This window comes from Rutilus rutilus (assembly GCF_951802725.1).
Source record: "Rutilus rutilus genome assembly, chromosome: 14".
NCBI lineage: Eukaryota > Metazoa > Chordata > Actinopteri > Cypriniformes > Leuciscidae > Rutilus > Rutilus rutilus.
In genome coordinates this window covers 6,864,040-6,882,304 of record NC_140219.1, presented here as the reverse complement: position 1 = coordinate 6,882,304, position 18,265 = coordinate 6,864,040, and the positions used below count along the sequence as shown (strand labels likewise).

General features: G+C 37.9%; 2 protein-coding genes across 3 annotated transcripts; both read left to right on the top strand.

The window, feature by feature from the left end:
• Positions 1 to 36: 36 nt before the first annotated feature.
• Positions 37 to 8,406, top strand: ube2d2 (ubiquitin-conjugating enzyme E2D 2). The gene is made up of 7 exons (XM_084429569.1): positions 37 to 419; positions 1,657 to 1,720; positions 3,522 to 3,553; positions 5,095 to 5,172; positions 5,548 to 5,653; positions 6,425 to 6,518; positions 7,263 to 8,406. Exons 1-7 carry the CDS (start codon positions 396 to 398, stop codon positions 7,306 to 7,308), a joined length of 444 nt encoding a protein of 147 aa, XP_084285695.1. The 5' UTR covers positions 37 to 395; the 3' UTR covers positions 7,309 to 8,406.
• Positions 8,407 to 9,255: 849 nt separating this feature from the next.
• LOC311304135 (CDGSH iron-sulfur domain-containing protein 1) lies at positions 9,256 to 14,169 on the top strand. 2 transcript variants are annotated; one of them, XM_084430995.1, is made up of 3 exons: positions 9,256 to 9,508; positions 11,218 to 11,420; positions 13,625 to 14,169. In XM_084430995.1, the coding sequence occupies exons 1-3, from the start codon at positions 9,436 to 9,438 to the stop codon at positions 13,712 to 13,714; spliced, it is 366 nt and encodes a 121-aa protein (XP_084287121.1). In that variant the 5' UTR covers positions 9,256 to 9,435; the 3' UTR covers positions 13,715 to 14,169. The 2 variants fall into 2 exon arrangements, with proteins under 2 accessions (XP_084287121.1, XP_084287122.1); XM_084430996.1 differs by having other exon boundaries at positions 9,338 to 9,508; positions 11,248 to 11,420.
• The last annotated feature ends 4,096 nt before the right edge of the window (positions 14,170 to 18,265 follow it).

The window sequence follows — 18,265 nt, the reverse complement described above, 5'->3', positions numbered from 1 at the left end:
GCACTAGCCGCCATTTTGGCTCCGCTATTGCATCAGTTTCGTGATTCACTACAGCATTATCTAGCAACTGGCGTCGGCGCGCAATCTGTCCCCGGCGACTGCGTCCATTGGCGGAAGGATCTGATTAGAGCAGCGCAGTCTGCGTGATGCGGTAGCTACTCGCTGCCGCTGCTGCAGGAGGAAGGACCGAACCGCTACCAGCACCACCTTTCAGTTTCGCCTTCAAATTACACCAACCGGCTCCGTCACACACACAGAACACCGACTGAATTATCACCCCAAGGCGCCCTGTATTACGACACCCGAGGGGTTGGCCGCGTCGAAATTAAAGAAGCGCCGTTTTAATCGAGTATAAGTCTGGTTTTTGTGTTTTTGACAGCAGTAACAGCACAACAATGGCTCTGAAAAGAATCCACAAGGTAAGAGAAGGAAGTCACGGGCGCCATTGCCCTATTCCGCATCATCCTTCCTATTTTACCCTGGAAAGGCGAATTAAGGGATGTTACTGAGAAGTTAAAAGTGTTAAGTGTGCCGCTGGTGGAATGACAAGTGTAGTAAAGCACCCCGGTTCGACGGTTCGGCCCGGGCTAACGGTTAGCATGTTAGCTGGCGACCCTCCGTCGAACTGTGTGAGACTGATATAAAATGATTCTACCGTTTCACTTTTGTTTGTCTCCCATCGCTTTTTATCTCAAACAGAAATAAACAGTCATTTGAAATGGAAGTTGGTTTGCAATGGCTCACTTGGCGGATTAATGTTATCTCATGATAACGTGTTAGCATGCTAACCCTTCGTAGCCAAAAATGCTAAAGGCCCGTTTGAAAACCTTAAACAAAGATCGTTTATATCCTCCGCAACATCTTCAAGTGACTGTGTTTTTATCGTCAATATATTAATGTACAGTATTATTATGTTGCATTTGCTTATATCGTGCTGTTTTGTGTTGTTAACTGGCTAACCGCTCAGGGAGAGGCATCTGGCCCATCAGTTTGCTTTTGCATTTATGTGTTTTAAGTAATTTTCGGATTATATTGGTGGTTTATATAGTTGAATATCTTTTTGTCCTTAACAACATCTTAATATTTGGTGCTTGAGTCCAACTGTTCGATTTTAAAGCCAAACTCTCACATTATATATCTGGATATTTGAGGTTAGCTCGTGGCGCAAGCAAATTGACGTTATGAACGTGGTCCAAAGCATTCATATTCACACTTATGACCCCTTGTTGGGTTTTTCTGACAATTTTGAAGCTTTTTAGTTCTCTCGGGTTTCAGTAGAACATACTAACCTGAAAACAAATATGTTACATAAGCTGTGGTCACCTATCATGTCATTACAGCAGCAATAACTCCCATTACACAGACTGTTATGTGTCTGATTTGATTATTGACCTCTTTATTCTCTTCTTAGTCGCCCAACCAGTGCGTTGGTTTGGTGTATTTTACTGTCATTTTGTCAAATGCACAGATATTCGGAGTATTTAGTTTCGGTGTCAGTTTCTCAGTTTCATTTTGGTGCTTCATTGTTAGCAGCGTGTACTGCAGGTGTTTCAGGAAGGTGATCTGGACAGGTGATTCACAGCTTTACCTGCTGGGTTTCAAGTCATGGTAGGTGAGCACTTTTTAACCTCCATTTTTGTTTCTGGTGTGTTGCAGGAGCTGCATGATTTGGGCCGTGACCCACCTGCTCAGTGTTCAGCGGGCCCAGTAGGGGATGACAGTAAGTAACTTGCTTTACCCACCGATGTATCTGACAAACTAATGTATGTTTATTCTTCCCAATTCAATTTACAGGTATTCTGAATATGATCACTGGTAATTTCTGCTTTGTGTTGCAAATTCAACATTCACTTTTAATCCATATTCCTGGTTTTGTTTTGGACGATTCATGGTGCATGTTATTCTAAAAACAAAACATTTTGTCAACATTATTGACGTAATGAGTTGTTTGCCAGAATAACTTCTCTTTCGGTTCTTCCTCATCAACATCCTTCATATAGAGACCACTTATCATGAGCCAATTCATTCAAATGGATAAGTTCTTAAGCCATATTTTTAGTCTAAGGTGCATCAAAACTTGAGCATGTTTTTTTTTTTAGATGTTAGACATCGTAAAAAGCCTGTATTGTAAGTAGGCGTGTTAAATTAAGTTTGAGAAATAGTACTGATACATAATGGTGTAACAACTAGTCACCTACTGTCTACTGACATTTTAAACAGTGGAGTTTTAAAATCATAGATATGCTTTTTATTGTTTATTTCTTATTGTTAAATGTTTAGAATCAGCTCTATATCTTTGCTGTCAAGTGAAAACCCGGTATCCAGAAATGCTATTTTTCAGGAAATGGAAATTATTATATATATATATATATATATATATATTTTTTTTTATAATTAGCCTAAACTCCATGTTTTCAAAGTTGATATTGTGGCGTTATATAATGTTCATACACTTGCATAGGTTGTTATATTTTTAACATTTTACAGAAATCAAGATTAAAAGTAGTTAAAAGGTTTTTGACCAGCGGATTTAGGAAAATTCCGGACATATGCGTTTTTATTGGCTGCATCTGAGGCAGTTAGTTACGTTTTCAGCAACATACAGATTATAAAGTTTATTGTAGCTATGTGGGCGCTCAGTTTTCTGTCATTTGGCCAAAATCTCAATGTTATTGAGCGCAGGCTATTTAAGACATACTGGCTATGACTCGATGACAAATGCTAGACTAAGACACTCTTCTCTGCTCCTCAAATGCATAAAACATTTGCCGTTATATATAGTGTTTGAGTAAAGAAAACAATGTACTTATTAAATAACCAGTTCTTTATTTTCTTTCGCATTGCAAACCAGCAGAGACGGTTCAAACTGTGCGCCGTTCTTCATTCTTGATAGAGGGGAGTGGAGTTATGAGGTTTTAGCGACAGTTTGAGGTTTAGTCTCATGCTGTTTTAATACTTTTAATTAGTTAAATGTTTGCAAGAACAACAGACAGACATAAAGGCTGACCAATCGTATTGATTTATGAAAAAAAGACGAAATATGAAGGTTTCTGTCCTACAGCGACAATATGGTGACTTATAGGAACTGAATGGCTTCAGTCACATAATGTCAGTTCTTTTTCCTGTCTGATCATGTTTTCTGTGTGCCTTGATAGATTTGCTCATAAATATCTAGTGTGAAGCTCAACCACAAGACAACGGATTGTTTGAACTGACAAATAGCATGTATAGCTTCCCTCAAAAGAGTCGACACTTCATTAAACCATGAATCATACAACCATCTGACCCACTTAGTGCCTCAGAGACTTGACTGAAATATGACAACATAATTGTACCCAAATTTGCTTCATCATATTTTATACTGTAATCCTCAGTGGGCTCTTTTTTTTTAATTTCTGACAAGACTGATCCTGAGCTTGCCAGTCAAAGTTGTATCTCTGAGTTTTGAAATATTTTAAGAATGTAAGATAAACATGATGTTATACAGGCTTTCTCTGACGTTTCTGTTTGTCTTGTTTCAGTGTTTCATTGGCAGGCCACAATAATGGGACCAGTAAGTATTTTTCTTGTATCCACTATAGTAGCACACAACGTTACAGAAATCATTTGAACTTGAAGCCATGATGATGTTGTCTAAAAAAATTGAAGATTAATGAAGTTAGACCAGGTTTAGTTTTAGAATTTTTATCAAAGATAAATCTCAAAGATTAATCGCACAATTTGCTGTGATTAATCGCATTTTCCCCCAAGCTTGTAATCCTCAATATTTAAACGTAGAATCACCTAATTAAATTAAACAGTGGTTTAGTTAGTAGTAACAATTAGTTTAGAATTGGCCAAAATAAATAATTTCAATTTATGCACCAACAAATGTTAAAGTGCCAATTGAATTTCAAAAAGGTACATATAGAGACAGAGCGCATTTAGGCCACGCCCACACCGGGGGGGAAACCAATCCAACCGTCTCCATTGACTTTGCATTGCGAGAGGCTGCCTCCTTGTCATTTCTTGCTTCTAACAAAAGACAGAATAATGCCTAAAGCTGCTGTGTGACAAGGTGTACAGCAAACAAGCTAAAAAACCCAGAGATACGTTTTTATTAGCTCTCGACCCCAAAAAACTAGTGTTTAGGACATAAAAGTGGATACAGGCAGTTGAGACAGAGCGTCACGTGTCTCATTACTCGGAGAACTAACGTACGCCCGCTGGAGGAGACACAGGATCGGCAACACAGGATAGTTTATCTTACAGAAATATAATATATAAAACTGACATTTGGATATTTGACTCACCAGTGACCAAATGTTTAACTTACTGCACACGTAGTGTATTTTAGTGTATACTGAGTGTCAGGATCCCACAATTTACCCATTCGTTCCAGCCTGTATCCACTTTTATGTCCTCAAACGCTCGTTTTTTTGGGGTCGACAGCTTATGAAAACTTATTTCTGGGTTTCTTAGCTTGTTTGCTGTACACCTTGTCACATAGCAGCTTTTAGACATTATTCTGTCTTTTGTTAGAAGCAAGAAATGACAAGGAGGCAGCCTCTCGCAATGCAAAGTCAATGGAGACGGTTGGATTGGTTTCCCCCTTGGTGGGCGTGGTCTTCAGATTATGACGCGTTGCGCTCTGTCTCTATGTCGACATAGGCTAATCGTGCAGAACAATGAGCAGACAGTGCAGCGCGACGCACACACGGAGCGGAAAAGAGCTAAACAAGTTGCGTGAGACTGAAACCTGATCGCCGAACAGGGAGGGGCGGCATATTTTTGGCCTTTTTTTTTCTCTTTCGATCAAAAACCGAAAATGAGGCACAAAAAAAAGTGCTGCGTCAATTGCGTTATTTTTTTTATGCGTTAAACATCTCACATTAATCGCAAAGATTAACGTGTTAATTCCCCCAGCCCATATATATTATATATTTAAAATTCTTGTAAAATTTTGTTGGTCTTCATATTTTAACGTTTTAAACTTTTGTTTAGAAATATATTTCACTTTTTTTCTCTCCATGAATATAGCTGGGGTTACTGGTATGGCGTTAAACTATAAACAAACAAACAAAATTAATTCTAATTAAAATGTTTACCCCACAGAATGACAGTCCTTACCAGGGTGGAGTGTTCTTCTTGACCATACACTTTCCCACAGATTATCCCTTCAAACCGCCAAAGGTCAGTAACATCCACACCAGTTTGGCACAGCTTCTCAGGTGTTTTGGTTATTCTCAGGTGCTGCTTAATTATTTGTCTCTTTGAATCATCTAATTTTACCAACCTGCACTTTTTTTTTTGGCATGATATGAGGAAATGTTTTTCCTCCCACCATACATTAAAATAATTCAGCTTATCATGACTGTAAATCATATAGAGTTACTGAATGCAGAGAATCTTGTTAATGAATTTAAAGAATTTGTTTCAAGGAATCCAGTGCTTGTGTTTGGATTTTAATCTACGTTAAGAACTGTTCTTGTGTTGGCGGTAGTAATTACTGTTTAGCCTGAAACGGCTGTGTTTTGTGTGCTTATGTTTGTCTCCTTCCTTTCTCAGGTTGCGTTTACCACAAGAATCTATCACCCAAATATCAACAGCAATGGCAGCATCTGTCTGGATATTCTGAGGTCACAGTGGTCACCGGCACTCACCATCTCCAAAGGTAAAACACCGCCAGGTCTTTTTGACAATTCATTCCAGAAATGTTCTTTTCTTGGCCTCAACCTCTTTGTTCCTATGGTCAAGCCTGTATGTATTTTATTGGGTTGCTTCCATATGGACCCACGTGGTGTTCTGGAGAATTCTGACGTATCCTAAATTAATATAGACAAAATATTCAAAGCTAAATTGTGTTTTTTGGATGCTGTGAGAACTGCTTTAAATAATGTAGCACTCCAAATCCTATTGGATATTGAAATTTGTTACAAGTACAATTAAAGAATTTTGTGTGTTATGTACAGAATTTTCTGATCTTTTTAAACTGAAATTTATCAAATGATTGTTATCTGTATCAGCCATGAAACAGCCTTTGAAGCTGGTATGACAATTATTTTGATGAATAATCTGATTCTTCAGTTTAAAATCTGCATCTTTAACATGAGAGAAATAAAAACTAGAGAAAGCAATGTTGGAGAATATTTTCAGTGTTTCTTCCTTCAGCGTCTAATTGTAAATGCATGCAGCCTATGGCAAATTTGATGCTTCTCACATGTTTTTTTTTTTTTTTTTTTTTTAAAGAGTACATTTTCTAACTATATAGTTAGATATAAATTTTCATTCATGAACATTTGAGCTGTTCGTAACAGATTTTTGGTGCTTAATTTATTCCATAAGGAATGAGTGTCCTGATATTAGATGACAGTTTAAACAAGGACAACTTTTTAAAGTGCCTTTGGTGTTATTTTTACTTTTTTTTTTTTTTCTTGCACTTCAGTTCTCCTGTCCATCTGCTCCCTGCTGTGTGACCCCAATCCGGACGACCCCTTAGTACCTGAGATCGCCCGCATTTACAAGACTGACAGGGAAAAGTGAGTGTCCTCCTGTGAACTAGATCAATACCACACACTGTGTTTGCCCTAACGCTCTTCCCCATAGGTGCCGTCTTGCAATCATTTGCATTATTAGCCATGCTATTGCCTACGCAGTTTCCTATTTACATTGTCACCTTTCTTCCCTGTGAAGGTTACACTGATACTCTGAAGTCTTGTTTTGTGAATAATTTGCTCTTTTTTTTTTTTTTTCTTTTTTTTTTTTTTTGATGAGCCTTGTAGTTGACTGTAAAGCCACAGCAAAAGTGGAAATGTTTTAAGTTTGCTATAATTAAAACTGGGCACTGGGTGTAATATTTTGAACAGGACAATTTGTTTATCAAATTCAACAGAAAAGGTTGTTGAATGCCAGCAGGTGCCCATTACATCTTTTTTTTGTTTTGAACTACTGTTACTGGCAAATGTAGGTGGAAAAAGCAATTGAGGCTGCGGCAGGACCTTATGAGAGTTCAAGGGATTACTGAAGAGTTTCTTTATAATAGCATGTCAACATTTTTCAACATGTCAAAGGGATCAAATCACGTTTTCATCTATCTTTAGAGAAGTTGATTGTACTACACAAACACACATACATTCCTGCACTGATGTGTAAGTCCATTGTAGTTGTTGACTGCCCCGTCTTTCTACAACAGGTTCTTTTCAAAGTCTGTATTACCTGTTATGTGTCATGCAAATATTTTGCTGGAATGTGATGCTGATATTTTTATTTGTCTCCCCTCACAGGTACAACAGAATAGCTCGGGAATGGACACAAAAGTATGCAATGTAGTTTTGGAGTTAGAATCATGATGGGAGAAAATGACACCTCTCCATCTTAAGATTAGGGGAGATTTTGAACGTTCAAAAGATTAAAAAAAGAAAAAAAGCTTAAGAAAAAAAAAACAGATCTTGTTGGTTTCCATTGGAGTGCTTTCTTTAAGCCACGCCTCCCCTCACCAGAGCACCTCCCCCACTCTTAGCCCTCTGGCAGCCATGGTGTACATACTGAAACTTCAGCTGTAGCCCCTTTTCCTCCCCAAATTCAAACCTCCACTCCACAGCTCCTGCTTTACCTTCTCCGTTGCTATAGCGACGTACCCGCTGCTTAGGATCAGTCCGTATCAATTTTGCTGTAGAAGATGTTTATGGCTCTAAAAGCATTCCTTGTTGTTTTTAAGCACTGGGAAGGGAGGGCTATATTATTATCATTTTTTGATTTCTCCCTGCAATTTGTGATAGTCTGGACATAGAGGGATATGTTTTTTACAGTTTACTTTTTCATTTCCATTTCCTGGGCTTCCAACTGTACATTGGATCAGGAAGTTTTTTTTTTTTTTGTTTGTTTTCTTTACTGCAGAGAAGGGAGGGGTATGCTGGCTGTCTTTTTGTATAAAATCTATCAAAGGAATTCTTTTAAAATCATAGCAGTTAAAGGAAAATGGACCTCCTGTCTTCTCCTCTGGAGTATTCTAATGGACTTGAATACTATGAATATATATATTTTGTTTCCATTTGCCATTGCAAAGACTCTCTACCCCTTTCCTTAGCCACGACCAACTTCACAAACATTCACCATCACGAAGGGTTTTGGACCAGTTATTTAAAGCAGTCTCTATAACATGCGTCTTATTGTTTTTCTTTAGTTTTTTTTCTCTTTCCCCCAACCCACCCTTGTAACTCTTAGTTTGCTTTTTTTTTTTTTTTTTTTTTTTCCTGCTCTTGTTGAATTAGATGCTAACATGGTTCAGCCAGACTCGATTGGGTCCCTGGGTGGGAGGACACAAAACTCCTCACAGACAAACTTCTGTATATTTAATTTCCTGACAGGCTCGTTGAGCTTTGTGTGTTGATTAAAACTGTGTAATAAAATGATTACTAAAGTCTGAAATGCTTTGTGTCTGCATGGGTTTTTTCTGACGTATTTATTCAACGGGTGGTACAGGTCTTGTTGCAAAAACACTAAACTTTGTCCTTTGTTTGGGTTTTAATAGTACAGTAAAATCTCTGAAAAATAAAATTCACTTCTCACCTGCTTGCTGCCCAATCAGTGGTCATTTTGACAAAATAAATGTAATCAATTGCACAATGATTGCTTAAAGTTTTTATTTATATGTATAATTATTCATAAACTTTTTATAGGAGCTTTTCCCAGTTTTGTGTGGAGGAACGAAGCACTTGAAAATAATATGACTGAGAAACAGGGCAGGCCTTCAATTAGGATATTTAAGTAGCTTTTATAAACGTGCCTTAGAAAAAAAAACATTACTGTTGTGCATCTTGAGACAAAATGGCAGTGATGTATTTTAAGATAGGTCAGTGCAAGTTGCTTTCAGTTAAAACAGCTTAACATACGTTTTAGTTTGGACTAGCGTAAGCCTTGTCTGTGAAACGGGGTGAATTTATTGTATGCACTGTGCAATTTACTCTATTTCATAAAAATAGATATTTTGCTAACTAAGGTATGTTTTTTGCAAGCAGGTGTCATGAAATGTTTAACAATTGTGTTATGGGCTATTACAAAATAATTAAATTCATTTGAATTATTTACTGATTTTTATATTTTGGATCTTCATTCTTTTTCAATATGAAATCTTGTCGACTGACAGTTTAAAGATGCCTCAATTCCTTATTGCAGTTAAGTGAACGCTCAGTTGAGGTTTTGTTGTTTGAGCAACATTTTATACTACGAAATATTGAAATATCAAGACTTTAAACACTATCAAACTGCTAGTGGAGCACTAACAAGGGATTCGGGCACCATGTTTACAGCAAGTGCGAGATCACGCTCTCCAGCCATTGGTTGAGATGTTCAGTGACGCAATCACGCAGAGTTTCCGCAGTCACGGCGTCCCTCTGGTTCAGCGTCTCTCAGACCTTGTGGTGCCCTTAAACTTGAAGTTATAACAAGTCTACCGTCATGGCATCTCAAGTGTCGGGGCTTTCGGCTCTGATTAAACCGGGGTTAATACCGGGTTTCAAGGTTTCTAAAGGTAAGAGCGATTTTTGTTTTAACATAAAGCCGATGGCAACCTTGATCGATTGCAGTCTAGCAATGCTAAGCAATCAACACATATTTGTCGGCATGTTCAATTTAATGCTGTGAATCCGAATATTATATTCATTTTAGATTTTAAATGATTTTAGATTAAGTTATTAAATTGGGATTCTAACATGCAAAGACGCTTATACTGCATGCACGCGTTATTATTATGTCATAAGTGCAGACATTATACAATGCATTTTGGATATTTAAATCAATGCAATGATTTAGTAGGCAATAAAACTGCATCTTGATGACATGTCACTGTGCAGCATTTGTTATGCGGCAAAACATGAGTTTGACAAACTCGATTGTTTTCATATCTCGCGATGAACGAATAGTTATTTATAGGATCTTTTAAATGACTCATTTGAAACAGATCGGTCTGTACGATTCTTTCACGTTTTAGCTTTCACGTACTTGCAGTAATATGTTTACAACTCTTTTTTTTTTTATGACAGTTTTTAGAGTATGTAATATAGCATCTCGAGATGTCAGTGATCACGTGATGAAGTCAAAGAATTGCGAAATGAATTGTTCGTAAGAACCGATTCGCGGAAGTCAGTTGAACAGTCAGAGGTGAATCCTTCTCACCTGACCAAGATGAGAGACAAATGTAGTACCCAATCACATAGTACGCGATTTCGGACGCAGCTAAACACTACTAACGTCCAATCTGGTTTGCACAGTCTGTCTCAGTGTCGACATACTGTATGTCATGACTCGTGTCGTGACTACATTTTAGTGCTGATTAAGTTTCATGGGTTTAGGCCAGCCAGGTGTCATGACGACTTTAGGTCACATGACACATAAAGATATGTCTATATAATCCCTGCAAATACCTGTATTCTGTACAGCATGTGTTTTGTTGTGTGCTACAGATATAATATTTATCTGCAAACCATTGATTTAAGTCCTTAGACTGTGTATTTGTTGTTTGGGCACTGAGCTTTTTGGTTTACTGATATAAAATTGTAAAGTTGTTTTCTCTAAAAGTCATTGTTCCAAAGGGCAATTTTGTTTTGTTTGTATAATTGTTAATTAATAACTACCTGGTGTGTAATGGTGAAATTAAACCGATTTTCTTAATTCATGCATTGCAGAAAATATGGAGCTATTGAATTAGGCAAAATGAAATTGTGAAATTGTTTATGAAGTTATTTCTAAAAATGTATAAATAAGTGAAATTAAAGATAGAAAATCGTAGGTTTAAAAATGAATTAAAACCAGAAAGCTTTGAAATATGGCCACAAACTATTCATAGTTGGACATGCTTTTAGACATGCTTTTTCATTACTGATATTTAATCCAGAATCCAGAAAAAAAAAAAAAAAAAAAAAAAAGATATATATATATATATAAAACAGATGTCATAGTGCCCTACCTATAGATCATAATATCCAAAATTCAGTTTTAAGATGGCTAGACTTGGCTGAGGGTCCACAATCAATCAGATTTCTGCATGTTCCCACCACACTTTTTTGCATGTAAAAGAAGATATTTTGTCTCCCTCGTCAGACCCAAAGTTTAAACAAAAGCTTACCTAGACAATAAAAATATGTGATATGCTTTTAATAATGAAAGTGATGCTGAGTGTGTAGAGCAGGCAACCTCCAGGCCCTCTCAAAAACAAGCGCCTCCTCGTGTGTACATTTGCAGATCAGCTGACCACCATCGTTCCCATTGCAGTGGCTGCGGCTCTGAGCACATACCTGCTGACGCGCTACTTCAGTTCACAGAGCAGTCCCCAGAGCAGGGTCAACCCCTCAGTCAACAAAGACAGCCCGAAAGTAGTGCACAGCTTCGACATGGAGGACATCGGCAACAAGGCCGTCTACTGCCGCTGCTGGAGGTCCAAGAAGGTGAGTGAAACCACCGCGATGAATCATGCTAATAGGATTTAAATGCCTGCTGAATGAACCCGCTGGTCTGTTTGGAGATTATCTGTATGAACTATTTTTAACCCTTTAAAGCCTATTGTATCATATACATGAAATTCTAAGGCCTCTAAATTATCAACGTGATTAAAACTTTGCTGAAAACCTCTTGTACACAATCTACTAGTAACATGCCTTCTGTCGTCTGATTGGTAGTTTACACTTTTCAAGCAAGTAAAAGATCTTTTAGTATAATTCTAAAAACATCCCCCTTCAGGCCGTGTTTCTGCTGTGAAATATTTAGAGATTTTTTTTATCAAATAAACATAAGAATAACTTTTATCGTAAGTAAGATTTCAATATGAACACATACTGGACTGAAGCAACTTAGGTTTATTTAATTTTCCATTAGGGCTGGGACAATATATCGATGCATCGTGAAATGATTCTGGATCGATTCCAATTTTTTTCCGAATGCATCGCGATTCTCTCTCGAATCGGTTCTGAGCTTAGTTTTTAACAGCAGATGGCACTGCGTGCCGTAATCTGCTGCCTTCCAATGCCTTACACACACCACTTGAACCTTCTATAAAATAATCATTCATATAGTTCGAAAAGGTTGAAGCGAATTACAAGGGTGTTTGCAGTGGGCTGTTTACATTAAACTCGCGTCATAAAAGCATTCTGAGGTGCAAGTACATTCTCAGAATCAGCTGAACGCATGAGCGCTCTTCTTCGTGAGCATTTGAGCGTCATTCGTAGCCTACAGCGCCATCTGCTGTGAAAAAGTAAGCTCAGAATCGATTTGCGATGCATTTGGAAAAATTGGAATCGAATTGCGATGCATCAATATTGTTCCCAGCCCTATTATCCATACATCATTTTATAGAAAATGTTAAAATATAAGTAACACTTGAGACAACATGCTTTTGAGGAACGTTTATTTGTTTATCTCTTTTTTACATTTACACGACAACGATGTACTAAAAACAGAAACGTTTTTTTCCTTCACGTTTTTCACTTACAAAATGATCCCCGTTCACACGGATCCGCAAAAATGACTGAAAATGTTGTATTCTGCTGCCAGGCCAGTAGATGGCGATGTCACTTTGTAAAGAACACAACACACCTATAGACTGAATGCATTCGCGTGACGAAAACACAAATTCGTGTTTTTGTAGTTCACATGGAGAAGATAACGATATTGTTTTAAAAAACTTGCACTTTGAAACCTGTTTTCAAAAGTTTGCGTTTTCAGGCCCCCAAAGCGCCGTTGTCGAGTAAATGAACAGCCAAAACGCATAAAAAGTTTTCCATTTTTAGTCGAAAACAGTGTCGTATAAACAGCCCCTTAATCATCATTGTACTGTTTATCCACATGACTAAAAACTATAGAACTTTGATCATAAAACTTAGCTTTTAAATTACACCTTGCTAAGGGCACGTTTACATGACAGTGATGTACTAAAAACAGAAACGTTTTTCCCTTTGAGTTTTTTGCATATAGATGCCAAAATTGTCAAAACTATTCCGTTAACATGGATCAGCGAAACCGACTATAAATGCTGTATTACGCTGCCATGCCAGTAGTTGGCGATGTTTCTTTACAAAGTGACACTAGGTGCCTATAGACTGAACATGTAATGTGCACGTGCATTAAGTCGCCGTTTTCACAAAAAATGATAAAATAACTTTCAAAAACGTTGAAATCGTAAATTAAACTATTTGAGCCATAAAATCCTGCTGTATCAAATATGATCCAAAACATAATTCTCATATTAATATGATTCCTCATTTGTAAGTCGTTTTGGACAAAAGCATCTAATGTATATTAAATGTAAATGTAGGCCTACATAAAACAAATTTTTTTTTAGATGTACTGTACACATTTTAGATAAAGGTTCAATAAACTATTTCATTAAAAAAGTTATTTCTGACTATTATCAGGCTTTCAAGGGTTAAAGGTATAATTCACCCGAAATTGTGAATTCTGTCATTTATGCACACACTCATGTCACTGTTTGCCGCGTCCTGAAGCGCCATAGTAATCTAGGAGAGCTTCCTGTGGATGTATTAATGCAAAGTGCTGGAATAAACATCAAAACCACATGCTGCGTGCAGATACGTTATCATGCTCTCGGAAAGATCATCATGCGTGGTTGTGATTTGTATGTATTTGTTTGTTTCAGTTTCCCTACTGCGACGGCGCACACACCAAACACAACGAGGAAACTGGTGATAATGTCGGACCCCTGATCATTAAGAAGAAAAACCCCTAGATATTCTGTGTGTGTGTGTGTGTGTGAGTGTGTTTCCATCAGTGTTTTCCATCCACTGGAGGTGAGAGTAACTGGATGAGGACTTCAATTCTCAGTGTTAATGCATCTCGTTCACACAAGGACTTCCTGTAGCACTGCAGACATGCATCAGCAAACATACTGTAAACGCGGTGTGGTTTTACGCTTGGTCTTGTTCTTCCTCTCCAACTCTTAACACGACCCATATTATTTAAATCTACTCTAAAACAACTTTGCACTACAGCGCAGATGAATGTGGATGAGTGGCGGGCCAAAACTCAAACGCACAGTTTAATCAAATGATTATGACTTGAACATGTCGTTTTTACCATATTAGGTGTAAAACTAAACCGGTTCCATTTTCAAGACTGCATATAAGTATATTTTGCTGTACAATGAAAAATGTGCATTTTGAATAAACGTGATTTGCAATGGTCGTCCTTGTGTCGTTGTTTCACGCTCTATTCTGCGTATATTCACTAAGCAGGGTTATCTCTACCCACAGTTTTGAAACAGGATGTGGGAGAGAATGTGCTCTACTTCCTGTACCGCTGCAAAACACAGGAAATAGAAGATCCCCTGCTGCAGTTCTGCTTGCATCCAGCAGATGGAGCCACTTTATCAATTCACTGCTCCTGGTTTTATTTAGAAGATAATTTGTGATCACCCCTGTGGCTCTGAAGGATATGTGACGTTTTAAGATAAAACGAAAGGCCTTTTTTTTTTTTTGAAAGAAAAGACTTGATTCAGGTGATTTTTTTTTTTTTTTTTTTTTTTAAATGCTGGACACCCCAATCTGTTTAGCTTCTTTAGACCATAGTTGTGTCCCAAATGACGCACTATGCACTCAACCATGTAGTGTATGAATTTTATAAGGCTATTTTGTCATCTAACATCAGGATCTGATAGCCCCTCTCCTCTTCTACACAAGTAAAGACAGTTGAGTGCATGAAGTGTCCAACATTCCACACTTTTTCTTCGGTTAATTGAGTGCATCATCCGGGTATTTAAAGTGCACTTTTTATATTTGAATTTTTCAGCGTGAACACACTACTCGCACTATTTATACCACAAAACGTCATAGAATAGTGCATAAGTACACAAATTGGGATGCATCTCATGTTCTTCAGTGGTATTTGAAAATTCTGGAGCGGATGATCAAATAATAAATACATTTCCGTTATGAAAGTATGCATATAAATTATTTAGTGGTTTTATGTTTGTTTATGTAGTTTTAAGGTGCGGTCACATTAGCCAATTTTTTTTTCACTAACATTTTGTTGCCATTAAAAAAATCATTGTCAATAATGTGAAAAGTCACTTTCAAATCAAGCAGCTTTCTGTTGGGCAACATGGCAAATCCGAGTGACCAACTTGTTGACATCTGCGCTGGAATTTTTCACTCTCACACGAAACTCCCAATCACGCAAATTCCATTGGACAGATTTGGCTATTTGGCAGAGCAATGGTAAATGTGACATCACCTCAATTGCAGTCATCTCAATAGGAATTCAAGCGATCGGCAAAAAATGTCCTGCTTCAGATTTCACGTTGGATTCATGTTTGTTTAACTTTTACCATGCATATTGGCTGCGTTTATCAATATACAAAGTCCTGTCATGAAACTCTAGATGGCGCAGTCATTAACTCAATCTGCTTGCAATCACATCGTTCTCTATAGGGAACAGCTGATTGGTTCCTGCTGTATCAGTAGCCAATGAGCTCGCTGCTCAACCTTCAAATACTTGGTCAGTATTTTCTGCAGCAGAAACCCTCCACCTTCCCCATCTCCACCTGTATGGATCTGCTACGGGTAATTCATTGTACAGCAGCAGCATGTCTTGCTTGCTCACAGCAGTGTGTCGTGCGCCAAGACCAAACATTATCAACATTGTCATATCCATTACCAGCCCAAACACCCAGAGAGTTGTCATGACAGAAATATATTTATTAAAGCTGATTAGATTGGTAAACAGTGCTTCAATACACTATTGGAAATGCACAGTGGACCTATTTAGATTGTTTGGTGACCACCACGCCTTTAGTTTGTAACGGGCCGTTCACACAGAAAAACTATGAAAAAGCAGCAAAGCTGTTGCAGCGGTCAGCATTTGGTGTAAACACAGTTAAACTATCACACACTCTAAAAATAACTTCTTTTTTTTTGTTGTTGCTGCAAAACTTTATATACAGTGGTTAATAGCGTGTTGTAGGCAGTTGCTAGGTGGTCACTTGTCAAACAACCTTTAAAGTCTCACATTTTGGTCACTGACATGGCTCTGGGGCCGTATTACAAAAATAATTGAACTAATCCCATCTTGTCTGTTTAGCAACCTTTAGTTACCATCAATAAGGATGTTAGTCAGTGAGACTAAAGATAGGTTAGATAAGATTTTGCTGGGTCCAGATGTCGATTACAATGTAAGTCTTTAAGATAATTTTATGTCTAATTGCTAATACAAACAGCAGCGTACCTCTCCTCAACTGGCCGAACAATTTTAGGTATCATTGATGTCCGAAGTACAACTGGCATTGGACAGGTTAAGTTTAATTCATAGGATTTGTTCAAATCAAGTCTCTAAAAAAGAAACTGCAGGTGAAATAGAGACCAATACCAAGACCATTAATAGTCTGCATGTTATTCCTTGTCTAATACATCTTTCTGAAGTAGTATGTGGATGGTGGGATGGGGGGGCCGTGGAGATCTCAGTCATTGAAAAACAGGAAGCTCTAACAACATGGTGCCCAAAACCACAGGTAACTCTCAGGAGTGAGAAATAGAGAGAGCAGAAGAAATACGCAGAGGGTCTCAAGGGGGAACGAGTCTACTGCATTTCTGTGTTGGAGAAGCGGGCTGACGGCATTCCTCAGCGTCTGAGAAAACCGGACGTTTGCTCTATCTCTTTCTCTTTTTTTCTCCTCCTCTCCCTCGGTCTCTATGCCGTCGTCTTTCAAGTGGGTTTTATCCCCTCCTGTGGAGCGGGTCATGTGTCTGGCTGCCAGAGAGAACCATGTGACGTTAATCCCCCCCACTCCCACCATCACACAATCCCCCCCAGCTCAGAGAGGAGGAGGGCTCAGCTCTCAAAGTTATCTGGGAATTATGTGGCCACAAGGAAAGGCAAGTGTGTATTTGTTTATTTATTCACCCATTTTCATGATCTATCCTGTGGCCTCATTTGGAGATGATCTGTGTTCTTTCACACAGCAGGGAAACACTAGCTGAATACTACAGGAACGTCCTCCACGGTGAACTCAGCGGATGATGCAACTCTGAATCCAAAGGTCTGATCAATGACCTCGCAAACAAACCTGGCTCAAGTCAAGCATCCTGGAATAGTTCTCTGTATAGTGCACTTCCACACTGATTGGTATGGAATGCTGTAGGGCTGTAAGCTAAAGGAAAAAAATATATTATATTTTTAAATGTATATTATTAAAATTATTTTTTGTTTATATATACCACATGGTATATATACGGTGTATTAGAACCATATTCATATATATTATATAATTATAAATCTTTGAAGTGGCTTATATATACTGTGGTATATGAATATGGTAATCACATAGTACCATGCTATATATCAAATCACTGAAGTTCAACCATGTTTTTAGAAAACTGTGATGTAATACCATGGTATTCATTGAAACACTATGGAGTGCCATCTCTTACAAAAAAAGTACAGTGGCTGCACCATGGCACAGTTGTGGTATGAGTTGGTAATATTTTGGTACATTAATATATACCACATTACTTCCAAAAGAGACAGTGGCATTACAATGGTGCATGCCAAAAAAAAAAAAAAAAAAAAAAACAGTAATACCATGGTAATGTTTTGTAGGTCCCATAACTAAATAGTATGGCATTTTAGTGTAGTAATCACATAACACCATATATATTAAGATACAAATGTTGTGGGAAATTACCATGGTATTCCATAAAGTACCCATGTAAATAATATGGCATACGTTTAACACAATGGATTTGACCACAACCCCAAAAAAATCCATATTAGAACCATGCTCCTTTTTAGTAGGCTACATTTTTATAAGTTATGTAACCAGTAAGTGCAAAGTAATATTGCCATGTTTTTGGACTGAACCATGATGGTAATACTATAGATTAATGGTATTTAAGACTATGGTATTTAAGTGACGTGTAAATGAATATGGTAATTATACTACGCAAAACTTTTCGTAAGGGAAAACTTAGTCTGACGACTAAAATAGGGCTTGTCATTTTGTGAATAAAGATAGTGTTGGCCTAAATTGGAAAAACAATGATGGGAAGTGCAGCAGTAAAGTAGTGTCACTTTACTCAAGCCTAAACTTTCCCGTTAATGCAATTGTGGAGGACTGTAACACGCAACCCCCCCTCAAACCCGCAGCCAGCAGCGCCGCACTGATCGATCCGCATTGATCGTCCCTGACGAGCTGTTCCACTTTCCAGCCAATGCACGCGCGCCCGTCTGCGATTGGGAAGGAGCCCGAAACGGAGGAAAATTTCTGCCGCCCTGGCGGTGTCACTTC

Bases quoted from the DNA above. Each gene is read 5' to 3' on its own strand.
- ube2d2 (XM_084429569.1), top strand. From the start codon at position 396: ATGGCTCTGAAAAGAATCCACAAG. The intron at 5,173-5,547 runs GTCAGTAACATC...TTCCTTTCTCAG, and splicing joins ATCCCTTCAAACCGCCAAAG to GTTGCGTTTACCACAAGAAT. The intron at 6,519-7,262 runs GTGAGTGTCCTC...CTCCCCTCACAG, and splicing joins TACAAGACTGACAGGGAAAA to GTACAACAGAATAGCTCGGG.
- LOC311304135 (XM_084430995.1), top strand. From the start codon at position 9,436: ATGGCATCTCAAGTGTCGGGGCTTTCGGCTCTGATTAAACCGGGGTTA. The intron at 9,509-11,217 runs GTAAGAGCGATT...GTACATTTGCAG, and splicing joins GGGTTTCAAGGTTTCTAAAG to ATCAGCTGACCACCATCGTT. The intron at 11,421-13,624 runs GTGAGTGAAACC...TGTTTGTTTCAG, and splicing joins GCTGCTGGAGGTCCAAGAAG to TTTCCCTACTGCGACGGCGC.